Source organism: Pelophylax lessonae (genome assembly GCF_965119305.1).
Source record: "Pelophylax lessonae genome assembly, chromosome: 4".
NCBI lineage: Eukaryota > Metazoa > Chordata > Amphibia > Anura > Ranidae > Pelophylax > Pelophylax lessonae.
The window spans coordinates 295,094,370-295,117,427 of NC_138771.1; the positions used below are offsets into that span (position 1 = coordinate 295,094,370).

At 39.6% G+C, this 23,058-nt stretch overlaps 1 protein-coding gene across 1 annotated transcript in view; it reads right to left on the reverse strand.

Annotated features, from left to right (window-relative positions):
* Positions 1-23,058, reverse strand: part of LOC309552619 (dynein axonemal heavy chain 3-like) — a 1,537,563-nt gene that overhangs the window by 652,530 nt on the left and 861,975 nt on the right. Inside the window, exon 30 of the mRNA XM_082253560.1 lies at positions 15,367-15,505. Within this exon, the coding sequence (XP_082109686.1) occupies positions 15,367-15,505 (139 nt within the window). The remainder of the gene's footprint in view (positions 1-15,366; positions 15,506-23,058) is intronic.

The following is a 23,058-nucleotide window of genomic DNA, read 5'->3' on the forward strand; positions in this document are numbered from 1 at the left end:
GTTCATAAATTTTGGTACAAAAAGTGGTTGACACAACGTGACACAAGAAAATCCACATCTGATGGGAAAACTGCTTACCAGAGATGAGTAAATAAATGGCATGTAACTCAGTCTTTCTGTTTCTTTCAAGAAATGCAGAGTCTGGTTGTGATGTGAGTAAAGTGGAATGGTGTCAAATAACCCTCAATTGAAAAGAAAAAATGCCATAGCATAATACCACAAAAATTGATAAATAAACATTGTGAAAAACGTGACCCAGCACCTCCAAAGTGAATGGAAAATGAAAAAATATGTGAAAACACCTCAAGGTGATATATAGAGGGATAGGAATAGGTACTTCTTACCAGAATAAGTGTAAAGGTGCACAATATGAACCTCTAATAAAATGCAGAGGGAGGAGGGTGCACAGTGGAAATTCTCTTCCAAAGGGTAAATGAGGCAGGGAGAGGGGTGAACGCATAATCCCTACACCCGGTAAAATGTAATCCTTACCAGACCATGGTAAGGAAAACACATCAATAAGACAAATAAATGTTGATTGAAGATACAGGGAGACCACACACTCAGACCAGTCTTTTCAAATGTATGGCATTAAAGGATGATATCTCCGCATCATGAAAAAAGAGAGGGGAACGCCATAGCATAAAACTCAACACAGATTTATTAATAAAAGAAAAGGGGTTACACTCACATGAAAAACCAGGAAAATATCACCCAAAACGATGAGACAGAAGCCGCCGGCCGGACGGCTTACCGCCCGCACTGCCTGGTAGTGAGAGGGTGACATCAGCACGCCGTGACCTGACGCGTTTCGTCAGAGATGACGTTATCAAGAGTCTTGCCTCATTCACACATTTCCATCTAGTCCCCGTCAACTCTTCTCTTCCTTTAACTCTCTACTCCGTCCTCCACAGACTCCACCCTCTAACTCACTCACTGCCCAGAAGATCGCCAATCACTTCAAAAATAAGATCAATATAATTTGCAAGGAGATCTCCAAAGTGCAGAAATCTCCTCCACTTAACACCCCATGTCCACAGGTACAATCATTACTTCCCTCATTCAACCCTGCTAGTATTGACAAAGTTGTTGGACTTTCTTCTAACCGCCTGCCCCCTGGATCCTGCTCCCTCGCAAATGCTACACTCACCTTCTGACACTTTTCTACACTCTCTAATGCTCATCTTCAACCTCTCCCACTCTTCTGGCACCTTCCCTAACTATTTAAAACATGCACTAGTCACTCTCATCCTTAAAAATCACTCACTGGACCCCACCAATCTTCACAAACTATGCCCCATCTCCTTACTCCCCTTCTCCTCCAAACTCCTTGAACGACTGGTCTATAACCAACTGAGTGACCATCTGACTAAGAACAAACTTCTTGATCCCCTTCAGTCCGGATTTAGCCCTCAACATTCTATGGAAACTACTCTCTATAAACTTACAAATGACTTACTAACAGCTAACACCAATGGACACTATTCTGTACTACTTCTCCTGGACTTCTCTGCTGCCTTTGACACATTGGACCACCCCCTCCACCTCAAAAACTCCACTTCCTTTGGTCTCCATGACTGTACTCTTCACTGGATCTCATCCTACCTATCCCAATGCACCTGCAGTGCTACTTACAACTCTACTACCTCCTCTCCTCTCCCTTCCTCCATCAGGGTCCCCAAAGGTTCTGTTCTTGGACCGCTCCTTTTCCCAATTTACACCTCCCTGGGTCAGCTGATTGCCTCCTATGGCTTTTAGTATCATCTCTACACTGATGACACCTAACTCTATCTCTCCACCCCTCAGCTCACTCCATCAGTCTCCTCACGCATTACCAACTTACTAAAAGACATATCAACCTGGATGTCACGTCACTTCCTCAAACTCAACCTATCCAAAACCGAGCTCATGCTATTTCTTCCCCCATGTTCCTCTTCCCCTGATTTCTCTGTCAAAATTAACGGTTCAACTATCAACCCGTCCCCCCATGCCAAGATCCTGGTTGTAATCCTGGACTCTGAACTATCCTTTCGGCCACACATCTTGTCGCTGTTCAAAGCCTGCCGCCTCAACCTCCGCAACATATCCAAGATACGCCCCTTCCTAACCAATGACACCACAAAGCTTCTAATCCACTTCCTGGTCATCTCTCGTCTTGATTACTGCAAATCCCTTTTCATTGGCTTACCTTTAAATAGGCTATCACCCTTCAGTCCATCATGAATGCTGCTTCCAGGCTCATCCACCTTACTAACCACTCAGTGTCTGATACCCTTCTTTGCCAATCCCTCTATTGGCTGCCATTTAACCTACAAATTAAATTCAAGATACTAACCATAACTTACAAAGCCATCCATAACTTGGCACCCAGCTACATCACTAACCTGGTCCCAAAACACCAACCAATCATTCTCTTCATTCCTCCCAGGACCTCCTGCTCTCTAGCTCCCTTGTCACCTCTTCCCATGCTCACCTCCAGGACTTCTTCCGAGCCTCTCCCATCCTCTGGATTGCTCTATCCCAATCTGTCCAACTATCTCCAGCTTTGTCCACTTTCAGACGATCCCTTAAAACTCATCTCTTCGGCCACTAACAACTGGACTTTTATTCAGCACATCTCCTACAGTTATTACCTCTTGTATCTCTTGACCCTCCATCTTAGATTGTAAGCTCTGATTCCTACTGTATTAAAGTGTATTGTATTTGTACTGTCTACCCGCAAGTTGTAAAGTGCTGCATAAACTGTCGGCACTATATAAATCCTGTATAATAGTAATAATAATAACAATAATAGTACTCTTTTTAAAAAGATGGGGGATTATCAGGGAAAATAATGGGACAATTTGATGTCCAGCTATCAGGCTGACTTCCAACAAAAAAATGGCAAATTGAATCTGAGCTGTGTTCATTATTTTTGAATCTAAGAAAAACCCTTGAAAAAAAGTCAGCTTTGTTCTGAGACACAAAATCTTTTGGTAAATATAAAGATGGGAATATCAATCCACTAGACCTAAGAGTTCAGTTTTTCCCTCACACTGGGTGAGATCAATGGTGTTCAAAAAACATGATGCTATTATTAAAAGAAGCAGTTGGCCATTTTGGATACAGATTTTGAGAATATACAATATATGCACAGATTACTCCTTTCAAAATGCACAAAATATACAGTGATTGGGATAGAAAATGTAAAGAGGATCTGGAAATATTTAATAAACAAATTTTCCAGAAAAAGTAGAAAAAATCTGAGACAAAACTGCCTTCAATGAGGGTAGAGCATATACTGTAGATGGTCTAGTAGTTATAAACCAAGAAGAAGACTACTACACGGTTTTAAAAAATGGAGAAGGGGATGTTAATTATTTGTCTAATTCGTCTTCTACCTCTTCTTCCATCTCATTTTAAGCACAATACTGATTTAGGAAAGAACGCTCACAGAGACGTCAACATGGTGATGGACTGATTGAACAGACATGTACAGTAGATTCACAGGAAATTGACATTTCTAATGGTTCAAAAGAACAGGCAGCACAGTTGGTGAGTGCTGACTAATTCTAAACAAACTGATTAATCTCACAAAAATCAGTATAGTACACAGAAGACAGATAAGGATTTAGGCATCATTCCCAAAACACAAAAAAAGCACACAGAAAAGTTTTTTAGACAAAACAAACACAACACAACATGTAGTCAAGAGCACAAACAATGTGGATTAAATATAGTGAACCTTTCCTCATATGCAATATCCTCTGAGAAGAGAGTTCTTTCTTTGGGTTTATCATTCTGTCCTACTCAACAGACTGACAGATTTGAAGTGATAAAGGATTTGTTCCTTTTTGCCAGAGAGCTTTTGCTTAAAAGTTTACATATGAAACAGAATGTAAAGGAAAAACCAAACTGGCCCAAAAATTCAACAGCAGATTTTAAAACAATTCAATATTTGGTATTGCTATTGGAAGAAAATGAGTCTACTGATCTAAAAGATCAAAATGACACTGAAAGTTTGTTGGAAAATGTTGAAACATCAGTAGAAGTAAATTAAGTATCCTTTCATAAAAAAAAGTCTCATAAATTCCGAGCTCTGAGCCTCAACCCAAATATCGCTGTTTTTAACTACTTAAGGAGCTCCTACCTGCAATGTACTGCGGAAGGGTGGCCCGTGCACTGGTATGTCACTGACAATCAACACAGGACTCTGTACAGAGGGAACGATCTCTCTGTTTCTTATCACTACAAAGCAAGGATAAGAAACAAAGAGATCTTAAGTAAAAAACAGAACACATTACAAGTATTACCCATTGTTAGGCACATGTTTAACCCCCTAATCACCCTAGATGTAAGGATAACCCTCTTTATGAATTTTCTCTCTGATGATTTCTGTTTTGTCTCTTCTCTACACTGGTTGTTGTAGATAGATGAACAAAGGAAAGTTTGCTGAGAGAACAATTCACACAGTCTGCACCCCTATTTTATCATGCCACAAAGCTAAACAATTCTGTTTTCTGTTACCTTGAATATATGTGCAATTTCTTCCTGCTATCTGGAGCTGTCAGAAAAGTAGCAAACGCAGGCTGGTATTAACTGTCACATGACAAAGGATGATTATGACTGCCACGTTACCACACCATGCCTTGCTCCTTCCTTCCTTCAAAGGAGCATGGTATGGTGTGTTAAGGTGTGATAACAGGAAGAAATTACACATATATTCAAGGTGGCAGAAAACAGAATTGTTCAGCTTTGTTGCATCATAAAATAGGGATGCACACTGTGAATTGTTCCCTCAGCAAACTTTCCTTTGTTCCTCTATCTACAACAACCAGTTAATAATAAATAAAGGCTTTTTTGAGTGGAAATGTATCATATTGGGTTTCTGTTGTTGTATATAAGCCAATAATTATTGTAAAAGTAACTAAATTATATTACATGCAATGTATGTGATGCCACAACATGGTGTTGCTGATGCTGAGTAAAGTCAAAAATAGCTTCAAGGCATCCGCCAAGCATGTTATAAGTTGGAATATATTTTACTGTTGCCCTTTAAGCCTTTTTTAAAGACCCTGCTACACATTGAATAATCTCTTTTTTTTTTTTGTACAGGTCTCTCAGGGCATTTCCCATCTCAATATGTCTTTTTTTACAAAAAAGGGCAAGAACAAGGGTTTATTTGCCTAGCAAATGCCCGTTACTGACTCCTTTTGATTTCAATGGAGTTTGGATTTGGCATTCAAACATTGGCTGAAATGACCTAGAAACATTTACCCATCACTAACTTTATTTAAAAATATCCAGTTATATCTAATTTTCTTCACTAGCAGTAGTCTACTTTTAAAGGCCTGGTGACCCAAATCCTTGTTTTTACTGCCTCCAGGAAGTAGGTGCTGCTTACTGCATGATTTCCATCAGCAACTATAGTAGATGCAGTATCAGTAGTATTATATCCTAGGAAAAAATGTAATCAGTTTTGCTAACATGTTTAAAATATTCTTTTCAATTAGTAATACAATTCCACAGTAATTGGAATAACTCTGGAATTGTGCAAATATATAAAAGATCCCACTGTGTTATGTAAAAGAAACAGTGAGAAGTAAATGAGATGAAAACCAAATTCAAAGACAATAAAAATAAAATGCCACTGTCAGTGTACTGTATGTAAATATCGATTTTTTTAAATCTAATATGTCACTTGGGCTAACATAATCACAGTGCTGATATGAATGAAAAATGAGCAAAGTAGTTCATGAATTGTAGAATTGTTTGAATTACTAAAATTTGGAATCATGTATTTCAGTGATTACACAGGACTCCGATTTATTCACCTATAAATAAAAATACAAGTTGGAGTAATTTTCTGTTACATGCATTTACTTCATTAAATATTCAAGGCTTTTTTTTTTTAATATTTTGTTTCATGTTAATTGTATATTTTTTCCAAACTGGATAATTATATAACTACTTACTTTTAATCACATTTTTGCTATGTTGCCGTTGACAATGTGTTTTCATGTGCCTTCATTTACTGATTTGTACATTCAATAGTTGGGATAGGCTCCTTTCAGACGGCCGCTCCGCTGCTTAAGGCCGCTGCGGGACTTTTTTTTTCCACGGAGCGGATGACATTTCTGTCATCCGCTCCGTATGCCCGCATATCATCCCATCCGTTTGCGGATGATATGCGGACATAATGTAAGTATATGGCATTGCGGATGTCAGCGGATGACACCGCTGACATCCGATTTTCCTTCCTTTCCGTTTTTTACACGGATGGAAAAATGGGGTTCTGTTCCATTCGTAAAAACGGAACAGAACTGAAAGGAGGAAAATCGGATGTCAGCGGATGGTATTCCGCTGACATCCGCAGTGCCATTCACTTACATTAATGTCCGCAAATCATCCGCAAAAAAATAGGATGATTTGCGGACACACGGAAAGCAGCGGATCGGCCGTGTGAAAGGAGCCTAAGAGTGTTATTTATAATTAACAAAAAATCTATCCACCTTTAATTATTTGAAGCATGGCAGTTATTTGTATTTGTTTTCAACAGAAATAATAACCAGCCTTACAGTATATATGATATAGTCATTAAAATATACAAACTGGCTGTCAAAAAAATTTTGGTTGAAAGAGTTACAAAATAAATGTTTCAGATTTCTTTTGGAAAAGAATCAGTAAATGAGTATAGCTACAGAAAGCATTGCACAGAGAATCTATTGCTGGACTGAAATATAAGTTACTTAAATTGACGATGGTACTATTTACCCTTGGGATTTTTTGTGCCTGCCAAGGTCAATTGCAAAACTAATGCTAAAGTCACTGCAGAAAACTGACTTTGAACTACTTTAGAGAATAAACTGTGAAAATGACTAGCTTGTAACTGCCTACCAAGTTTTTAATAAATACGGTTTACTGTTTGTCAATTATTATGATTTAATCAAGCCACAAATTCATATAAAGACAATTTGGTTGACTGAAATCATAGACGTCAATAGATATGTTCATTCGTCTTTACTCAACATGACTGTCTGATGTAAACATCCCTTGTGACAGTAATATGCAGTGACAGGTACTCTTTATGGAGGGATCTGGGGTCTAAAAGACCCCAGACCGGTGGTGGCCGGGGTATTGAGGGCGCAGGGGCACCACTCCCCCTATCCATGCATCCATCTCCCTAATCTGCATGCAGGGCACCGGACGCATGGAGCTTAAGGGTTTTTTTTTTAAATCACCTGATTAGAGCCAGAGGCTCTAATAGGGTGATGCAAAGGGTGGAGCAGTGTGCCCCGAGCCCACCCATTGTGTGACAATAGCGAATGAAAATTCACTATTGTCCACTATCCTCCTCCTGGCCAATCAGGAAGCGCGTCCGATACGCGCTTCCTGTTTGGCAGCGAGGCAAACCCCATGCCATTGGCCGAGGAGGCGGGAGTGGGAGGACTGGAAGAGACGCTCCAGGTAAGTGCACTGGTCTCGGGGGGGCCACACTGCATTGAAGGGGGCACGCACACACGCTGGTCTCTGCATTGAAGGGGGCATGTACGCTGGTCTCTGCATTGATGGGGCACAGCATGCTGGTACTGCATTGATGGGGGCATGGCAAGCTGGTCACTGCATTGAAGGGGGCACGGCAAGCTGGTCGCTGCATTGAAGGGGGCACGGCAAGCTGGTCACTGCATTGAAGGGGGCACGGCAAGCTGGTCTCTGCATTGATGGGGGCACGGCACGCTGGTCACTGCATTGATGGGGGCATGGCACGCGGGTCACTGCATTTATGGGGGCACGGCACGCTGGTCACTGCATTGATGGGGGGCATGCTGGTCACTGCATTGAATGGGGACATGCTGTGGTAACTCTGCATTGAATGGGGGCATGCTGTGGTAACTCTGCATTGAATGGGGGCACGCTGTAGTAACTCTGCATTGAATGGGGGCATGCTGTGCTAACTCTGCATTGAATGGGGACACGCAGTAGTAACTCTGCATTGAATGATGTCACGCTGTAGTAACTCTGAATTGAATGGGGGCACGCTGTAGTAACTCTGCATTGAAGGGGGCACACTATACTTTGATTACTGAAGGCCCCTTTCACACTTTTGTGACCTCAAAGTCATGCAATTTTTTGCCACGTTTTCTGTTTGCGCCCCCCCCCCCCCCAAAAAAAAATTTTGAGCACCAGCCGTCACTGCCCCAGACCCCTCCACTGCACTTCAGAAATTGGCATTTTTGAAAACTGACATTTTTTTTTAATTGGCGCCATGGGCAGCCAAGTAAACTTCAAGTGACTTTGCTTCAGAGACCCTAATTTGGCTTCAATCGGGATTCCAACCAGCCGGCGGATGTGCCGGCTGGTTGCAAGGGTTTCCCGATAGAGTGGGAGACCCGGGCAGTGTCCCTTCCCGCTCGCTGAGATAATGGCCGAGCGGCTGCTGAGCAGCATCAGTTGTTATCCCCTGAAAGCCGACCACTGGCTCTAAAAAACAGTCTTGGGGTGATGCCTGCATCACCCCGGTACAACCACTTCTTCAAGCCGACGTACAGGTACCTCGGGTTGAGGGAAGTGGTTAAACAGGTCCAAAAAGGATCTGTGCAAAGTTTAGTTGATTAACCACTTAAGCCCCGGAGGATTTGGCTGATAAAAGACCAGGGGGTATTTTGCGATTCGGCACTGCGTGACTTTAACGGACAATTGCGCGGTCGTGCGACGCTGTACCTAAACGAATTTGGCGTCCCTTTTTTACCCACAAACAGAGCTTTCTTTTGGTGGTATTTGATCACCTGTGCGATTTTTTGATCACGCGCTATAAACAAAAAAAGAGCGTAAATTTTGCAAAAATAGCAATATTTTTCACATTTTTTTATATGAAATTCCCCCCCAAAAAAATGTAAAAATCAAAATGTTTTAACATTTTCAGCCAATTTGTTTTATGCTACCTATGTTTGGTAAAAAAAAATCACAAAAAGCGTATTTTGATTGGTTTGCGCAAAAGTTATCGCGTTTACTAACAAAGGGAAAGATTTTTGTCATTTTTTTTTTTTTAACGCGTAATGGCGGCGATCTGCGATTTTTTTTGCGGTACTGCGACATTGCGGCGGACAGATCGGACCCTTGACTGACATTTTTGCCACTTTTGGGGTTACCAGTGACATTTCTACAGTAATCAGTGCTATACATATGCACTGTTACTGTAAAAATACACTGGCAGTGAAGGGGTTAACTTTTTTGAAAGGGAGGGGCTATGTGTGTCCCTAGGGGCGTGCTTTCTACTGTGATTGGCTGTGGCTTCAGATGTATGAAGAGTGATCAACGGTTCTACATAGTAGAACCGTATGATCATCCTTCATACACAGGGGAGAATGACAGGCAGCTTGTTTACACAAGCCGCCTGACTTTCTCCCTCTCCCCCGCCGATCGCAGAGTGACCGGCGGACATCGGGTCCACCGGTCACATGCGCGGGGGGGTCCGTGGCCACGCGGGAGCGCGCCTCCGGCGGCGCATGCTCGCTCCCTAGACCCTCACAAGATAGTGACGTAGCCCTGCGTCACTTTGCCTGTGAGGGGCTGACCGCCGACGTAGATAGGTTGGCAAGTGGTTAAGCTGAAGTTAGAAACTGATTGGTTACTACGTACAGCTGCACCAGATTCTTTGTGCACAAATGTTTGGTAAATCTCCCTCAGTATGTTGCACCCATTTCTGTGTTTATTCACCAGAAAGCCATACAATAACTTACAATGGCACATTAATTACTTTGACTTGATAACAGTGGAATAAACAATTGAGTACTGTCCATTATACTTTTTTATTTGCACTAAAATACGATTTTTCAGGACAAGCTTTTGGAGTATACTCCCTTCTTCAGGGTCCAAGCAGTACTTTATCACAAACGTTTTAGCAGAATGTTAAAAAAGGCAATCTCTGAGGGGAAGAAAGCAAAACAAAAAACAAAACAAACACAATTGTAATAAAACTAGCATAGGTAGTGAGATAAGACTGAGGGCGAGCTATGGACTGGAGGGTGAAAATCACAAAGGGGGTTGTAACACTGTTGGATAATTAGGCCATTGCCTTTTGTGTCAAATAAAACCATCATTCTTAGTTCAAAAGTTTTGCTTTCCTGATTAGTTTTGAAATTCCCTTTAGGAACTAAGGCCAGCCATACAAGGTGCCAATTTCTTTCCTGCAACCACAGGTTGCAGGATAGAAATTCACATAATTCCCCCATCAACACGGATCCTAAGAGATGCAGCTGGTTTTTAGTATTCTGGTGCAGGCTGTCAGATACAATAGCTACTAGCTACAGCAGGTGGTTTGCCTATCTATGCTGTATAGCCTGGATGGAGGAATCTGTTAGATATTTTAGTTTAATCCACAGGCTGGAAAAAAAAAAAAAAAACAAACTGTTTCTTTTCCAAAGCTATCACAGTCATAAATTCTTGAAATCTCACACAACAGCCATTTTGCACATTTGCACTACTTCAGATTTTAGATATTTACAGATCTCACAACTAAACATTTACTGTTTGTATGGCATTAAGCTGGTCATACGCTGATCAAAATTCTAAGGGTTCAGCAGGGAACAGCCAAATTTTGATCAGGGAAAGACTGTAGAAATTCAAAACAGGCAAAATATATTACAAATAAACTTTAAAATAAAAGAATGTGTGTGTACTGTATATGTGAACATCTGTCCAACATTTGTCCAAACAAATTTCCAGGGGTTTAAAGTTCAGTCCCATGTTATTAAGTGACACTCTTCAAGTAAAAAATACTCCTTCTTTGGGATTAAGGATGATCAAACTTTTGAAAAGTTCGGTTCGGCCAGAACATCCGAACTTCCCGAAAGTTCGGCCCGGATTTCAGAACCCCATTGAAATCAATGGGACCCGAACTTCGGTAATCAAAAAACACCATTTTGAAGCCCCAAAACCCAATAAATGCCCATAAAAAGTGCCTAGGGTTCTGGGTCATGCCCCATTAACTATTAATCACACAAAAAAAGTTCTTAAAAATTGTCATTTTTGATAAAAAAAGCCAATTATTGAAAAAAATTTAAAAAAAGAGAGATTTTTTGATTTTTTCTTTGGATTTAGTATCTGGGGGGGTCTAAAATGTGTGCATGTGAAGTTTCAGCTCTGTAGCATGTCCAGAACCATGAAAAAAAAAAAGATAATTTTTCAGTAGAACAGGGATGTGGTTCGGGAGCCTCCTTTAACTTTAACACCTATATGATCTTTTTTTCTGGTTCTGGACATGCTACAGAGCTGAAACTTCACAGGTACACCTTTTAGACCCCCCAGACACAACATCACACAAAAAAAGTTCTTAAAAATTGTCATTTTTGATAAAAAAGCCAATTATTGAAAAATTAAAAAAAAAAAAAAAAGAGAGATTTTTTGATTTTTACTTTGGATTTAGTATCTGGGGGGTCTAAAAGGTGTGCATGTGAAGTTTCAGCTCTGTAGCATGTCCAAAACCATGAAAAAAAAAGATAAATTTTCAGTAGAACAGGGATGTGATTCGGGAGCCTCCTTTAACTTTAACACCTATATGATCTTTTTTTCTGGTTCTGGACATGCTACAGAGCTGAAACTTCACAGGTACACCTTTTAGACCCCCCAGACACAAAAATCACACAAAAAAAAAAGTTCTTAAAAATTGTCATTTTTGATAAAAAAGCCAATTATTGAAAAAAAAAAAAAAAAAAAAAAAAAGATTTTTTGATTTTTACTTTGGATTTCAGATCTGGGGGGTCTAAAAAGTGTACATGTGAAGTTTCAGCTCTGTAGCATGTCCAGAACCAGAAAAAAAAGATTGTTTGTATTAGAAAACTTTAAGCACAGGAATATGGCTTTGCTGCTGTAACACCTTGCCGGTTTAATAGAAGGCATTTTTTTGGGTTCTTTGCAGTCAGGAAAAACATCTGAACTTGTGTATAGTGGTACTGTGCACAAGTTCTGATGTTTTGCCTGCCTCCAAAAACCCCCAAAAAATGCCAGCAAAAACACACCTGGGCATTTTTTTTTTTGGACGCTAGCGTTTTTTTTGGCATTTTTTGGGGTTCTTTTGAGGCAGGCAAAACATCAGAACTTGTGCACAGTACCACTATACACAAGTTCAGATGTTTTGCCTGCCTCAAAAGAACCCCAAAAAATGCCAAAAAAAACGCTAGCGTCAAAAAAAAAAATACCCAGGTGTGTTTTTGCTGGCATTTTTTGGGGGGTTTTGGAGGCAGGCAAAACATCAGAACTTGTGCACAGTACCACTATACACAAGTTCAGATGTTTTTCCTGACTGCAAAGAACCCAAAAAAATGCCTTCCTGTGCTTAAAGTTTTCTAATACAAACAATCTTTTTTCATGGTTCTGGACATGCTACAGAGCTGAAACTTCACATGTACACTTTTAAAAATCAAAAAAATCTCTTTTTTTTTTTTAATTTTTTTTTTTAATTTTTCAATAATTGGCTTTTTTTATCAAAAATGACAATTTTTAAGAACTTTTTTGTGTGATTTTGTGTCTGGGGGGGGGGGGGGGGGGGTCTAAAAGGTGTACCTGTGAAGTTTCAGCTCTGTAGCATGTCCAGAACCCCCCAGGCAGGCAAAACATCTGAACATGTGTATAGGGGGTATATATACACATATATGTCTGAATATATACCCTTAGACATATATAGGTGTGATAGTAGCAGAAATATATTACTGTAAATGATTTCATTAGCGCAAGCATTTATTTCTGCTACTATCACACCTATATATGTCTAGGGGTATATATTCAGACATATATGTCTATATATACCCCCTATACACATGTTCAGATGTCATGTCTGACATCAAACATGTCCTCAAAAAAGCACTGGCAGTGGCAGCCCCTGCAGCATAAAAAATGCTTGGCTGGTGAGAAGCCATACTCCAGTTCCGAAGCTATTCAGAGAAATGATCATTTCTCTATAGCGGTCACCCTGCTATGGAGGGGTTTTGTCACCCTGTCATAGCAGTCACTGCCAGTTAACCCTACACTACACTACGGTCCCCTGACACTTAACACTTTCCCTACAGAAACTAAATTTTTGAAGCTAACTTAAGTGTAAAGGAGCACTCTAACTACACTAGATATCCCTTTCCTCACACTAATAAATGCTAAATGACACTTTTAAAGTAAAATTAACAGAACTGCTTCCACTCTCTTCCATGTCCAGTATAACAATGCTGGGAATATGGCGGGGGCGATCTTATATACTGGGGGGCGTATTCACTAATGATTGGTCTAGGGACCCCCTAGTCACTCCAATCACATTCCTAGCATTCTCCTGCCCCCTCAATTGGCTTTTACTAATGGTTCTGGTCCAATTACGGGCTTTTAAAGCCCATTTCCTGAAGCATTGCATTTTGGGCGGTTCTGGTTGCGGAATTCCGAACTTTTTGGGCAAAAAGTTCTAAATTCAGCCGAACCTCGAACACCCAATGTTCGGGCCGAACCGATGGTGGACCCGAACCGTTCGATCATCCCTATTTGGGATCAGTGCGAGTGAACTTATGCATAAATGTTTATCAATGTGAAAAGTAGAGTAAGATGTAATTTCGGACCTTCCATATATAAGAGGTCTGTAAAAGCCTGATGAACAGAAGGCTTACATGAGAGTCAAGAACCTCTACTTCTCCTGTCAGCAGGTCCTGGTACTTTACACCCAGAAGGCTGAAGGGCATTCCCCCCACCAGCTCTATTCCTCTAGTCCTAGATTATACAGTATACTACAACTATTAATGGATTTTCACTTCCCAGGTATTGAATAGGTTTTTGACTGTAGATTGATCATTCTCAATTCTGTCACGTCAGTTGATGACCCCTCCACCTGCTGGATGTCTCCAGAGTAAAGCATACTTACCTTCTACTTACTACCTTCTCCTGCTCCTTATTTTTCATAAGGATTATACCAGGGGTGTCCAAACTATGGCCCTCCAGCTGTTCAGGAACTACAATTCCCATCATGCCTAGTTATGTCTGTGAATGTCTCATGGGAATTGTAGTTCCTTAACAGCTGGAGGGCCATAGTTTGGACACCCCTGGCTTATACAAACCTCTGATAGTTTGGAGACCTGTTAAGGGGTGAGAGCATAATATACACTAGCATGTGGTGGTTTGTGGTGCAAGGAGAAGATTTGTTCAGGTTTGCTCAGGTTTGTAAGTGAATCTCTCATTGTGTTAGCTGCTTAGTTAGGGGAAGTTTCATATAACTCATTGTGCAATGGCTTTTATTTTTCTCATTGCTTGATTGAATTCTGTCAAAGGAACATGCTGGACATTTTTTAGCAGCTGCAGCCGGGCTTTGAACTACAATGTCCCAGCAGTGGACTGCTCCATCTACCTTATTTGTGTGGATGGAAGAATCTCCTAGCTTTTTCTATTCACTCTGCCTACTGTTTATGTGTATTGTAAGCCTTAGTATCTGTATTAGTAAATGTGTGTACATTTAAACCTGCCCATACCGTGATTTGAAAATCGCTGCTGAACCAGAAGAATTTCTGATTAGTGTGTGGCCATCCCCACTGGTTTGGCCAACTTCTGTCAAAAGGACATGCTAGATTAGTGCATTTTGACAGTGGCAAATTCAGCAGTCAGGATACAATGTCCCAATGGGGGGGGGGGGGGGTGTATTGCCCCATCCACCTTGCTTGTATGGATGAAGGAACTTGTCAAGCCTAGTACACACTATTAGATTATCAGGCAAGATATAGACCATAGCTACATACATAGGAAATTGTCCTCTGGCATTTGAGAATTTTCACACCATTAATAACATTCTCCATTTCAACATGGGAAGAGAAAATGGAAAAAAAAATTAACAATTATTTGTCCCATCTTCTAATAGTTTGTACTAGGTTGTAGTTTTTTCATTCAGCCCACTAGCTGAATGTTGTTTTAATAGGGGTGTGTGTGCGTGTGTATATGTGTGTGTGTTAGTGGATGCACACATATGCATAAATGTTTATCAATGCAAAAAGTACAATAAAATGTCATTTTAACCAAAGACAAATTCCTTGTATAGGTGTTCATACTTGGCCAATAAAACTGATTCTGACTAAGCACGCCACAAGGAATTAATAGATAAAAATGAAAAGTTAAATTGTCTGGTGCTTTTTAACTGCTACATTGTCCTAACCATTGCAGTCTATAAAATGAATTCAATAAGCTGAAGTTTGGGTGAAATGTTGATTATAGTTTATAAACATTTAGTTAGAAAGTATATACATTCTTGCAGGTCTGTACACCAGATCTTTAAAAGGGTTTTTAAGGAGGAACGAAGAACTAGTAGCATGAAGTGCAAGAAATAATAGCATAAATACAGCAATTACTAAAAATAATTTTAAAGTAGTCTCTTACCAATGAGCAGAGCATGTCCACATGGAAGTTTTAAAACTCGACTTATTCTAGAAATGTGCTCTATTGCAAAATGAAACATTACTAGATTCATTGGGGTCTTGCTGCTTGCATTGTACTGGTGTAAGTATCGCTGCATGCACTAAGAAAAAAAAAATAAAAAAGCAAAACAAACATTTTAATTTAAAGGTGGTTCTGTCATATATATATATATATATATATATATATATATATATATATATATATATATATATATATATATATATACACACACATATTAAATAATTAAATACAGAATTTTAGGGAGCACAACAAGCTGTAAAAATGAAATTCCAGTTTTGTTGTAAAAAACTTGCTTCATATGTTCATATAATAAACTGCAAAAATATTGTATTGCTTTTATCCGATTTAGTTGAAGGATTCCTCTTCTTTTAACCACCAATCATTCACTACATTGTAATAAGAAAAGTAATTGTGTCTTTAGCCTGGAAGAAACTTTGAAAGTTTCTCACCATAAAAAAAAAAAAAAAAAAGGACCTCACACTCTGTCTATTCTGGAAAAAGCAGCGAGCCCCTTACACAAGCAGGACATAAGATTGTAACAGGAACTTCTATTACAGTTGCAGATTTTCCAAATCATTTTAAAAACATCAAATTGTAAAATAGCTTATGTGGCCAATAAAACAAACTGTATACTTTCTGCAGCAAAAGGCCAATCCTGGCTAATACTATACTTGGGACTGCATAAAACGATAAAATATGATATGTGATGTAACAAACAATTTAAAAAAATAGCAATACAATGCAGGCAACCTTGGTGCTTTGAACACTGAATCACTGAATTCACACTGAATGAAAAGTGTTTTCCAATTAAAGTAGTGTAAAGGAGCTGGATAAACCTTGTGTAATAAAAACAGCACTTATATATAGTACAGTATATATAGTATATATACTAATTGGTAAAGTGAGATTTTAAAGAGCTAGGTTTGTCATATAATCATGCAGGGCAGTGGAGTGGACCTTTCTCACTTGATTGCTCATTTGAAGGCTGTTGTACCCTGAATTTGAAAGCATATCAATTTGGAATGACTCCTAATCACTTGCTTACTTTTAACTGGTCACTTCTATGTGCAATCTTTGCTTGGAGATGAGACCGCTCTTGCTCCTATAATTCAAGGACACAGTGTATACAGGCTGAGCCCTGATGTTTTTCACCAAACTCTAATAAAATGCCTCTAGATTTGAGAACAGTAGGAGCCAGTTCACATTATGAATTGCACAGGAACATACTTTGCGTTTCTACGCAATTCACATGCGATCTGGGTGCAAGTGTGATTTCAACCCTTTCATTTGAATAGGCTGAAATCACACTGGACTGCACCAAATGTACAATACAGTACTTTAAAAAATGCAAATCAATGAATTTATTACTACTATATGATCCAGTACAGACAAATGCACTGCATTTGCAACCTGCGTTTGAGGTGTTGTTAAGTTAACATTGACACCTGCTTCAGATGGCAAGTGCAGTGCGTTTGTACACGGTGCGGGAAACACACAAGGAACATGGGTTTCCCGCACCAAGTTCTGGTGTGAACTGGCCCTAAAAGCCATATAGTTGTTTAGAAAATAATTGTCATTTTATGTGTTTAAAGCTAAACTCCAGGCAAGTGTTAAAAGAAACACAGTGAATGCAGCAATGTATAACAAAAAAAAAAGTTGATTGTACTAGTTCTGCTCATATAAATATTTGAATTTGCATTGATTTCAATCTCTTCCAAGTGCCTGTGCAGCAGCATTGGGAATGGAAAAGGGAGAGACAGTACTTGGGACCATTTACATGCGCTGATAAGGAACACACTAATTGGAGGAAATAGCAGAAAGATTAAATCATTAATATATTGCTGCACCTTCACTGTCCAGTGAGGACAGAGAGGGTATCTAGCTGTAACTGCAGCAGGGAAAAGTCATCAGTCTGGCTGTGTTGAATGACATGACTACATAAATCTCAGGACTGGCTGGACCAAAATACAAATCTTTTGGAAAAAAAGATGGATCCTATATGTATATTTCAACTCTTAACACTTAATAAAACTGTAATTAACAGAATTATTTGTATTATATGAACCTGTAAAGATTGACATATGGCAGTAAAGTGTGGCAGGAGACTATGGAGCTGCCATCTTGGTACTGGTAGCACCACTTCGTGAATTTGTAATGTAGAACAAGCTTTTATCCTATGAAGTCTGAAACATCTGCAGTCCTATTCTGTTTGGTATTCTGCTCTGTTATTAGTTTGTTTGGGACAAGCTGGCCAAAGCAGGCTAGATCCTTCACTAAAACTTATGCTTGCTGGAAGCACTGTATAAAGGACTGTGTTCTGGCAGCAGTACAGGGATTTCCTGTTCAGCCATCAAAGGAAGCTTTGTATTTTTTTAAATTAATACAAGGCTTTCTCAATTGGCAGAGGCAATTGAGTACTGTCCGTGATACTTTTTTTATTTGCACTAACATACAATTTTTCAGGACAACGCTGCAAACTGTGCAACCAGATCAATCTGTCTAAAAGTGTCACACACACAAATGGGACCTTTAACCACTTACCTACCGGGGACTTTCACCCCCTTCCTGCCCAGGCCAATTTTCAGCTTTCAGCGCTCTCATGCTTTGAATGACAATTGCGTGGTCATGCTACACTATACCCATATGAAATTTTTATCATTTTTTTCACACAAATAGAGCTTTCTTTTGGTGATATTTAATCATCTCTGGGTTTTTTATTTCTTACAAAAAAAAAGAAAAAAGACAGAACATTTTGAAAAAAAAAGTTTTTCTTCTTTTCTGCGAGTAAATTTTGAAAATAAATACATTTTTCTCCTTCACTGATGTGCGCTGATGAGGCGGCACTGATGGGCACTGATAGGCTGCACTGATGGGCACTGATGAGGTGGTACTTATGGGCACTGATGAGGTGGCACTGATGAGGAGGTACTAATATGCTGCACTGATGAGCACTGATAGGTGGCACTGATGAGCACTGATAGGCAGCACTGCTGGGCACTGAGAGGTGGCACTGCTGGGCACTGAGAGGCGACACTGATGGGTGGCACTGATGAGCACTGATGGGTGGCACTGATGAGCACTGATGGGCAGCACCATCAGTGCCCACACTCAGTGCCCATAGTGCTGCTAGTCAGTGCCCATCAGTGCCTAGATGAGCAGGCACTGATGGGCACTGACTGGCAGCACTATGGGCACTGATTGTGGGCACTGATGGGGGGCACTGATGGCGGGCACTGTGGGCACTGATGGTGGGCACTTGTGTTATTTTATTTACCTCTTTTGTAATCAGGGCACTGGTGATCTGTGCCCTGATTACATTTTTCTTTGTCCCCTAAGCGCTGATCGGCTCTGCTCCTTCCTCACACGCAATCTCTGTGTGAGGAAGGAGAGCTGTCGATGAGAGATGATCTCATATGTTTACATATGAGATCATCTCTCATTGCATGGTCTGATCACGTGGTAAATGGCCGCTGTGATTGGCCATTTACCACGATCTGTGATTGGCTGTGTCCAAGGGACACGGCCGACACAGATTTTACCTGATGCGCGCTCGCGGGAGCCTGTCACTGGGAGGCCATATAAAGACGGCCTCCCGGAAATTAGAGCCCGCGCTGTAGCCGTCTTTCGGCTATAGCGCGGGCGGCAAGAAGTTAATATAACAGGATCATACAACTGCACCTCCAGTAATGTTGTGTACCCCATCCAGAAGATAGTTTCTGCACACCTGTGGGACATCATTTTTCACAACTGGACCACACTATAGAAGACCTCAATGTTTTAGTTCTTATAGGGAATTTCAAAACTATCCAGGAAAGGAAAACTTTTGAATTAAGAATGATACTTCTTTTTGACACAAAAAATAACGGCTTAAATTTGGATATGGGTTTCCTTACTCATTATCCTACAGTTTTACGACCCCCTCTGTGACTAGCCCCCCCACCTTCACCCCTGTCTTCAGCTCTCCCTCTGTCTTATCTCACTAACTATGCTAGTTTTATTACCATTGCCAGATAAATTTGTTTATGTTTGTTTGGTTTTCTCTTTTTTTTCCTTTGGCTTAGAGATTGCGTGTTTTTATACCATTCTGCTAAACATTTTGTTAATCAGTACTGCTTGGATCTTGATGAAGGGGACATACCTCGAAAGCTTGTCCTGTAAAATTGTATGTTAGTGCAAATAAATAAAAAAAGTATCACGGACAGTACTTAATTGTCTCTGTCAATTGGCAGAGGAAGAGATTGGGACATCATCCACCCACCTCAGCCATTTAGAGGAAGACCTGTATTCAATCAATAAATACAAAGCTTCCTTTAAATGGCTGGGCCTTACTCAATTTTGTTCAAGAAATGGGACGGGAAGTCCCAATATCATTGCCAGAATACAGAGCTATATATTGTATGTAGCTGGTTTTACATACAGTTTATAAAGCACTAACAGAAAGCTTACGCATTAATAAAGGAAATTGCTTGGACCAGTTTGGATCAAACAAACTATTTAAACCGTATTTCCAATTTTGCAGTCAAATTTAGGAAAACACAGCTATATATTTATTAGATGTTCTGTTCACAGAGCATAAAATAAAAAATAAAAATTGTGCTATAGTATAAACGTAAGCTTCGCTGAACACTGATGAGGAGGTACTAATGGGCATTGATAGGCAGCAAGGATGGACATTGTTATACTGTACTGATAGACACTAATTGGCACTGATAAAGCTGCACTGATAATCAAGGCACTGATGATGATCAGTGCTGTGATTATCAGTGTAAATGTCCCCTATTACAGGAAACCCGGTTATTATCTTTCCTTTCCTCAGACAGTGACATCGCTAAGGAAGTGAAATACCAATAACCGGCATTTATTTACGTGTGATAAACTGTGACTGGACACAGCTGATCACATGGTAAAGGGCAACAGTGATTGGTCCTTTACCTCGATCTATGTTCAGCTGTTTCTGAAGTACACAGCAAACATAGAGTGAGCCCTATGCTTTCCCTGGTTCAGGGAGGATGTGAAAAGATGCCCTTTTGGAAATGTGTGATCACACTTTAGTGGTCATTCGGCTATAGTGCAGTCGGTAAGAAGTTGTAGGATAAAAACAGCTTCTCAGCCACCTCACATACAAAGAGAATTATTCAGATCTTTTCTTTGCTGGGTGGTCTAGAATAGGGCATCTACAAAAGGTAGGCTGCAATTTTTAAATGTATTTAGGTTATGCTATGTGAATAGGGACTTGTAACAAATAAAAAGTAGGTGTTATCCCAAAATGGAAATATACATTACAATTAAATCAAATCTGGAGTTCAGCTTTGAACCTTATAGGAGACAATCTTGGTAATACATTTTAACCATTTTCATAGCTTATTTTCAAGCTATTGTCAAAAAAGCTCACGGAGAGCCATAGGGGACTTTAGTCCCTTAAATTATATGCTTAGGATGCATTTAGGATTATGGGTGGTGTTACACAACACTACAGACAGCAACACTGTATTCTGGCATCAAAAATTTTAATACTTTGTAATATTGTGTTTGTTTGAATGTTTTCTTTTTACCCATACATTTAGCTTGACTTAAATAAAGCATCAGCTTTCCCCACCAAATATAATTGTTTCAACTTAATAAAAAAGGCTTTTTTAGGTTTAGTTAGTTAAGTTTACTTTAGTTTAGTTTAGTGTTGGCAGCAACATCTGTTTTTTTAATCCAGCATTAACAGGAATGAATTGAATTTTGGAAGTAGCAGAAGCAAAAGATCTAAAAGCTATAGGAAAGTTTACTCTTAAAAAATTCTAAGCTAAAGTTATTAGCTTCATACAAATTGCCCAGTGACACATCACATAGTATACAAGCTTCTTTTTTCACAGTACCTCAATGCGATTGTCCTAAAAGTTTGATAAAAGGTCATAAAAGACTGCACAAAAACCTTCAAAACTTCATCCTTACATTCTCTGAAACCCTTCCCTTCCCCATATTCTAATTTATTCCCAAAATACAGACTTCAGGTATGTGTTTTATAGAAACTGGCTAGCATCAGGATAGTACTGAAGAGGCACCAAATAGGAGACATGGCAAGTTTTATTCTGAAATAAACAGAGTGTATTATTTGAGAGGCAATAGCAACAAATATCGTACAATGGCTGCATGTATGTAAGCAGCTTGGTAAGGTAGCAATATAAGGAGGAGAGATGAGTTGGGTTTAATCTTGAAACAAACAGAGGGTAATATTTGAGAAACAAGAATTACATATATTGTTCAGTGGCTGGAAAGTATTAAAGCAGTTTGGTCAAATCACAATATAACAGAGAGGGACAACAAAGGTTTTATTTTGAAATAAATATATGAGTATATTATTGTAGAGTGAACAGCTGGGAGAGAAGATCCTGGCAGCGGTGTCAGTTGGACATGGGTTATTGTGACCATGCTTTTTTTTATGCTGGCATATATGTTGCCTTGAGCACAAAGATCATTTGAATGTTTTTTTATATATATATTAGTTTGCTCTATGGATATATCCTCCCTCCTTTCTAATTATTTGAATGCTCAGGGATATTTTTTGGAAGCAGTGCAGAATATCCTCATCTGTATGGGCAAGTTAAAGTTCCAATCAATATTAATAGAGGTCTAGCTAGTCTGGTGAGTTTCATTACCACAGAATCTTTTCAGAACATTCACATTTCACTTTGGAGAATGGAACTGGTACTGGTACAGATCGGGCTATTTTCCTCTTGTTCAGTTAAACTGCAAAAATGAAAGTTACAAGCTAATTGGTTGCCATGCAGAGGAGCTCCTGATTGTTTCTGCTCTAGTCTTTTTACATTTCCATTGTTGTCTGTCACCTTTACAGTGCTGGGTCACTAGAATAGGACACAAACTTCAGGATTTAAGCTTCAGTAAATATTTTAAATTTGTCAGCTAAGCTTTGGCTACAGAAGCTTAAGTTACAAAAACATTGTGTGGCCCTTAAAATAAACAAAACAGCACTGTATCAATGTATGTTTCCAGAGTTCCAGTGTCAAAGATAATGGCCAGCTTACCAGCATGCATGATGATGTGCGTACGTCCTATCTTCACTCCACGCGTTTCTTTTTATATGACATTATCAGGGGCGTATATGGTGCTGTTTTATGTTGGCTAGCATTTGAATGCTTTACTTTTTATCTAATATAGTCTATAGTTAACTTTATGGAAAAAAAGTTTATAGTTTTACACTATTGAGTGCTTCCTTGCTTTGCTTTTTACCTGTATACACTAATAGTCCCATCTGGAAGAGGAGTTTGGAGGAGTTCGGTGCATTATTAAGTTTGCAATATAGCCCTTGTGACTACTCTAAACATGGGTGGCATTGCTTTCTAATATATTATCGGCTTCATTGTTCCAGAAACCTAGAGGAGTTCTGTGCATTTCCTGGAGAATCTGATTATAACATCTCATATGACCAAGGGGCAAGCAGGTTAGGCAATACAAGGTAGCAGGATATGTCTGCCTTTTCTATTTCAGAGTGACTGTGCTGCACAGACACAACATGCCCAAGAGGTATTTAAGTCACTGAAAAAAACTTCCTCTTCTTCTTTCTAGGTGTAAAGCAGCCAGTTATTTGCAACTGTTGATGGTGTGCCCTCTTTCTCCTTCTCCTCT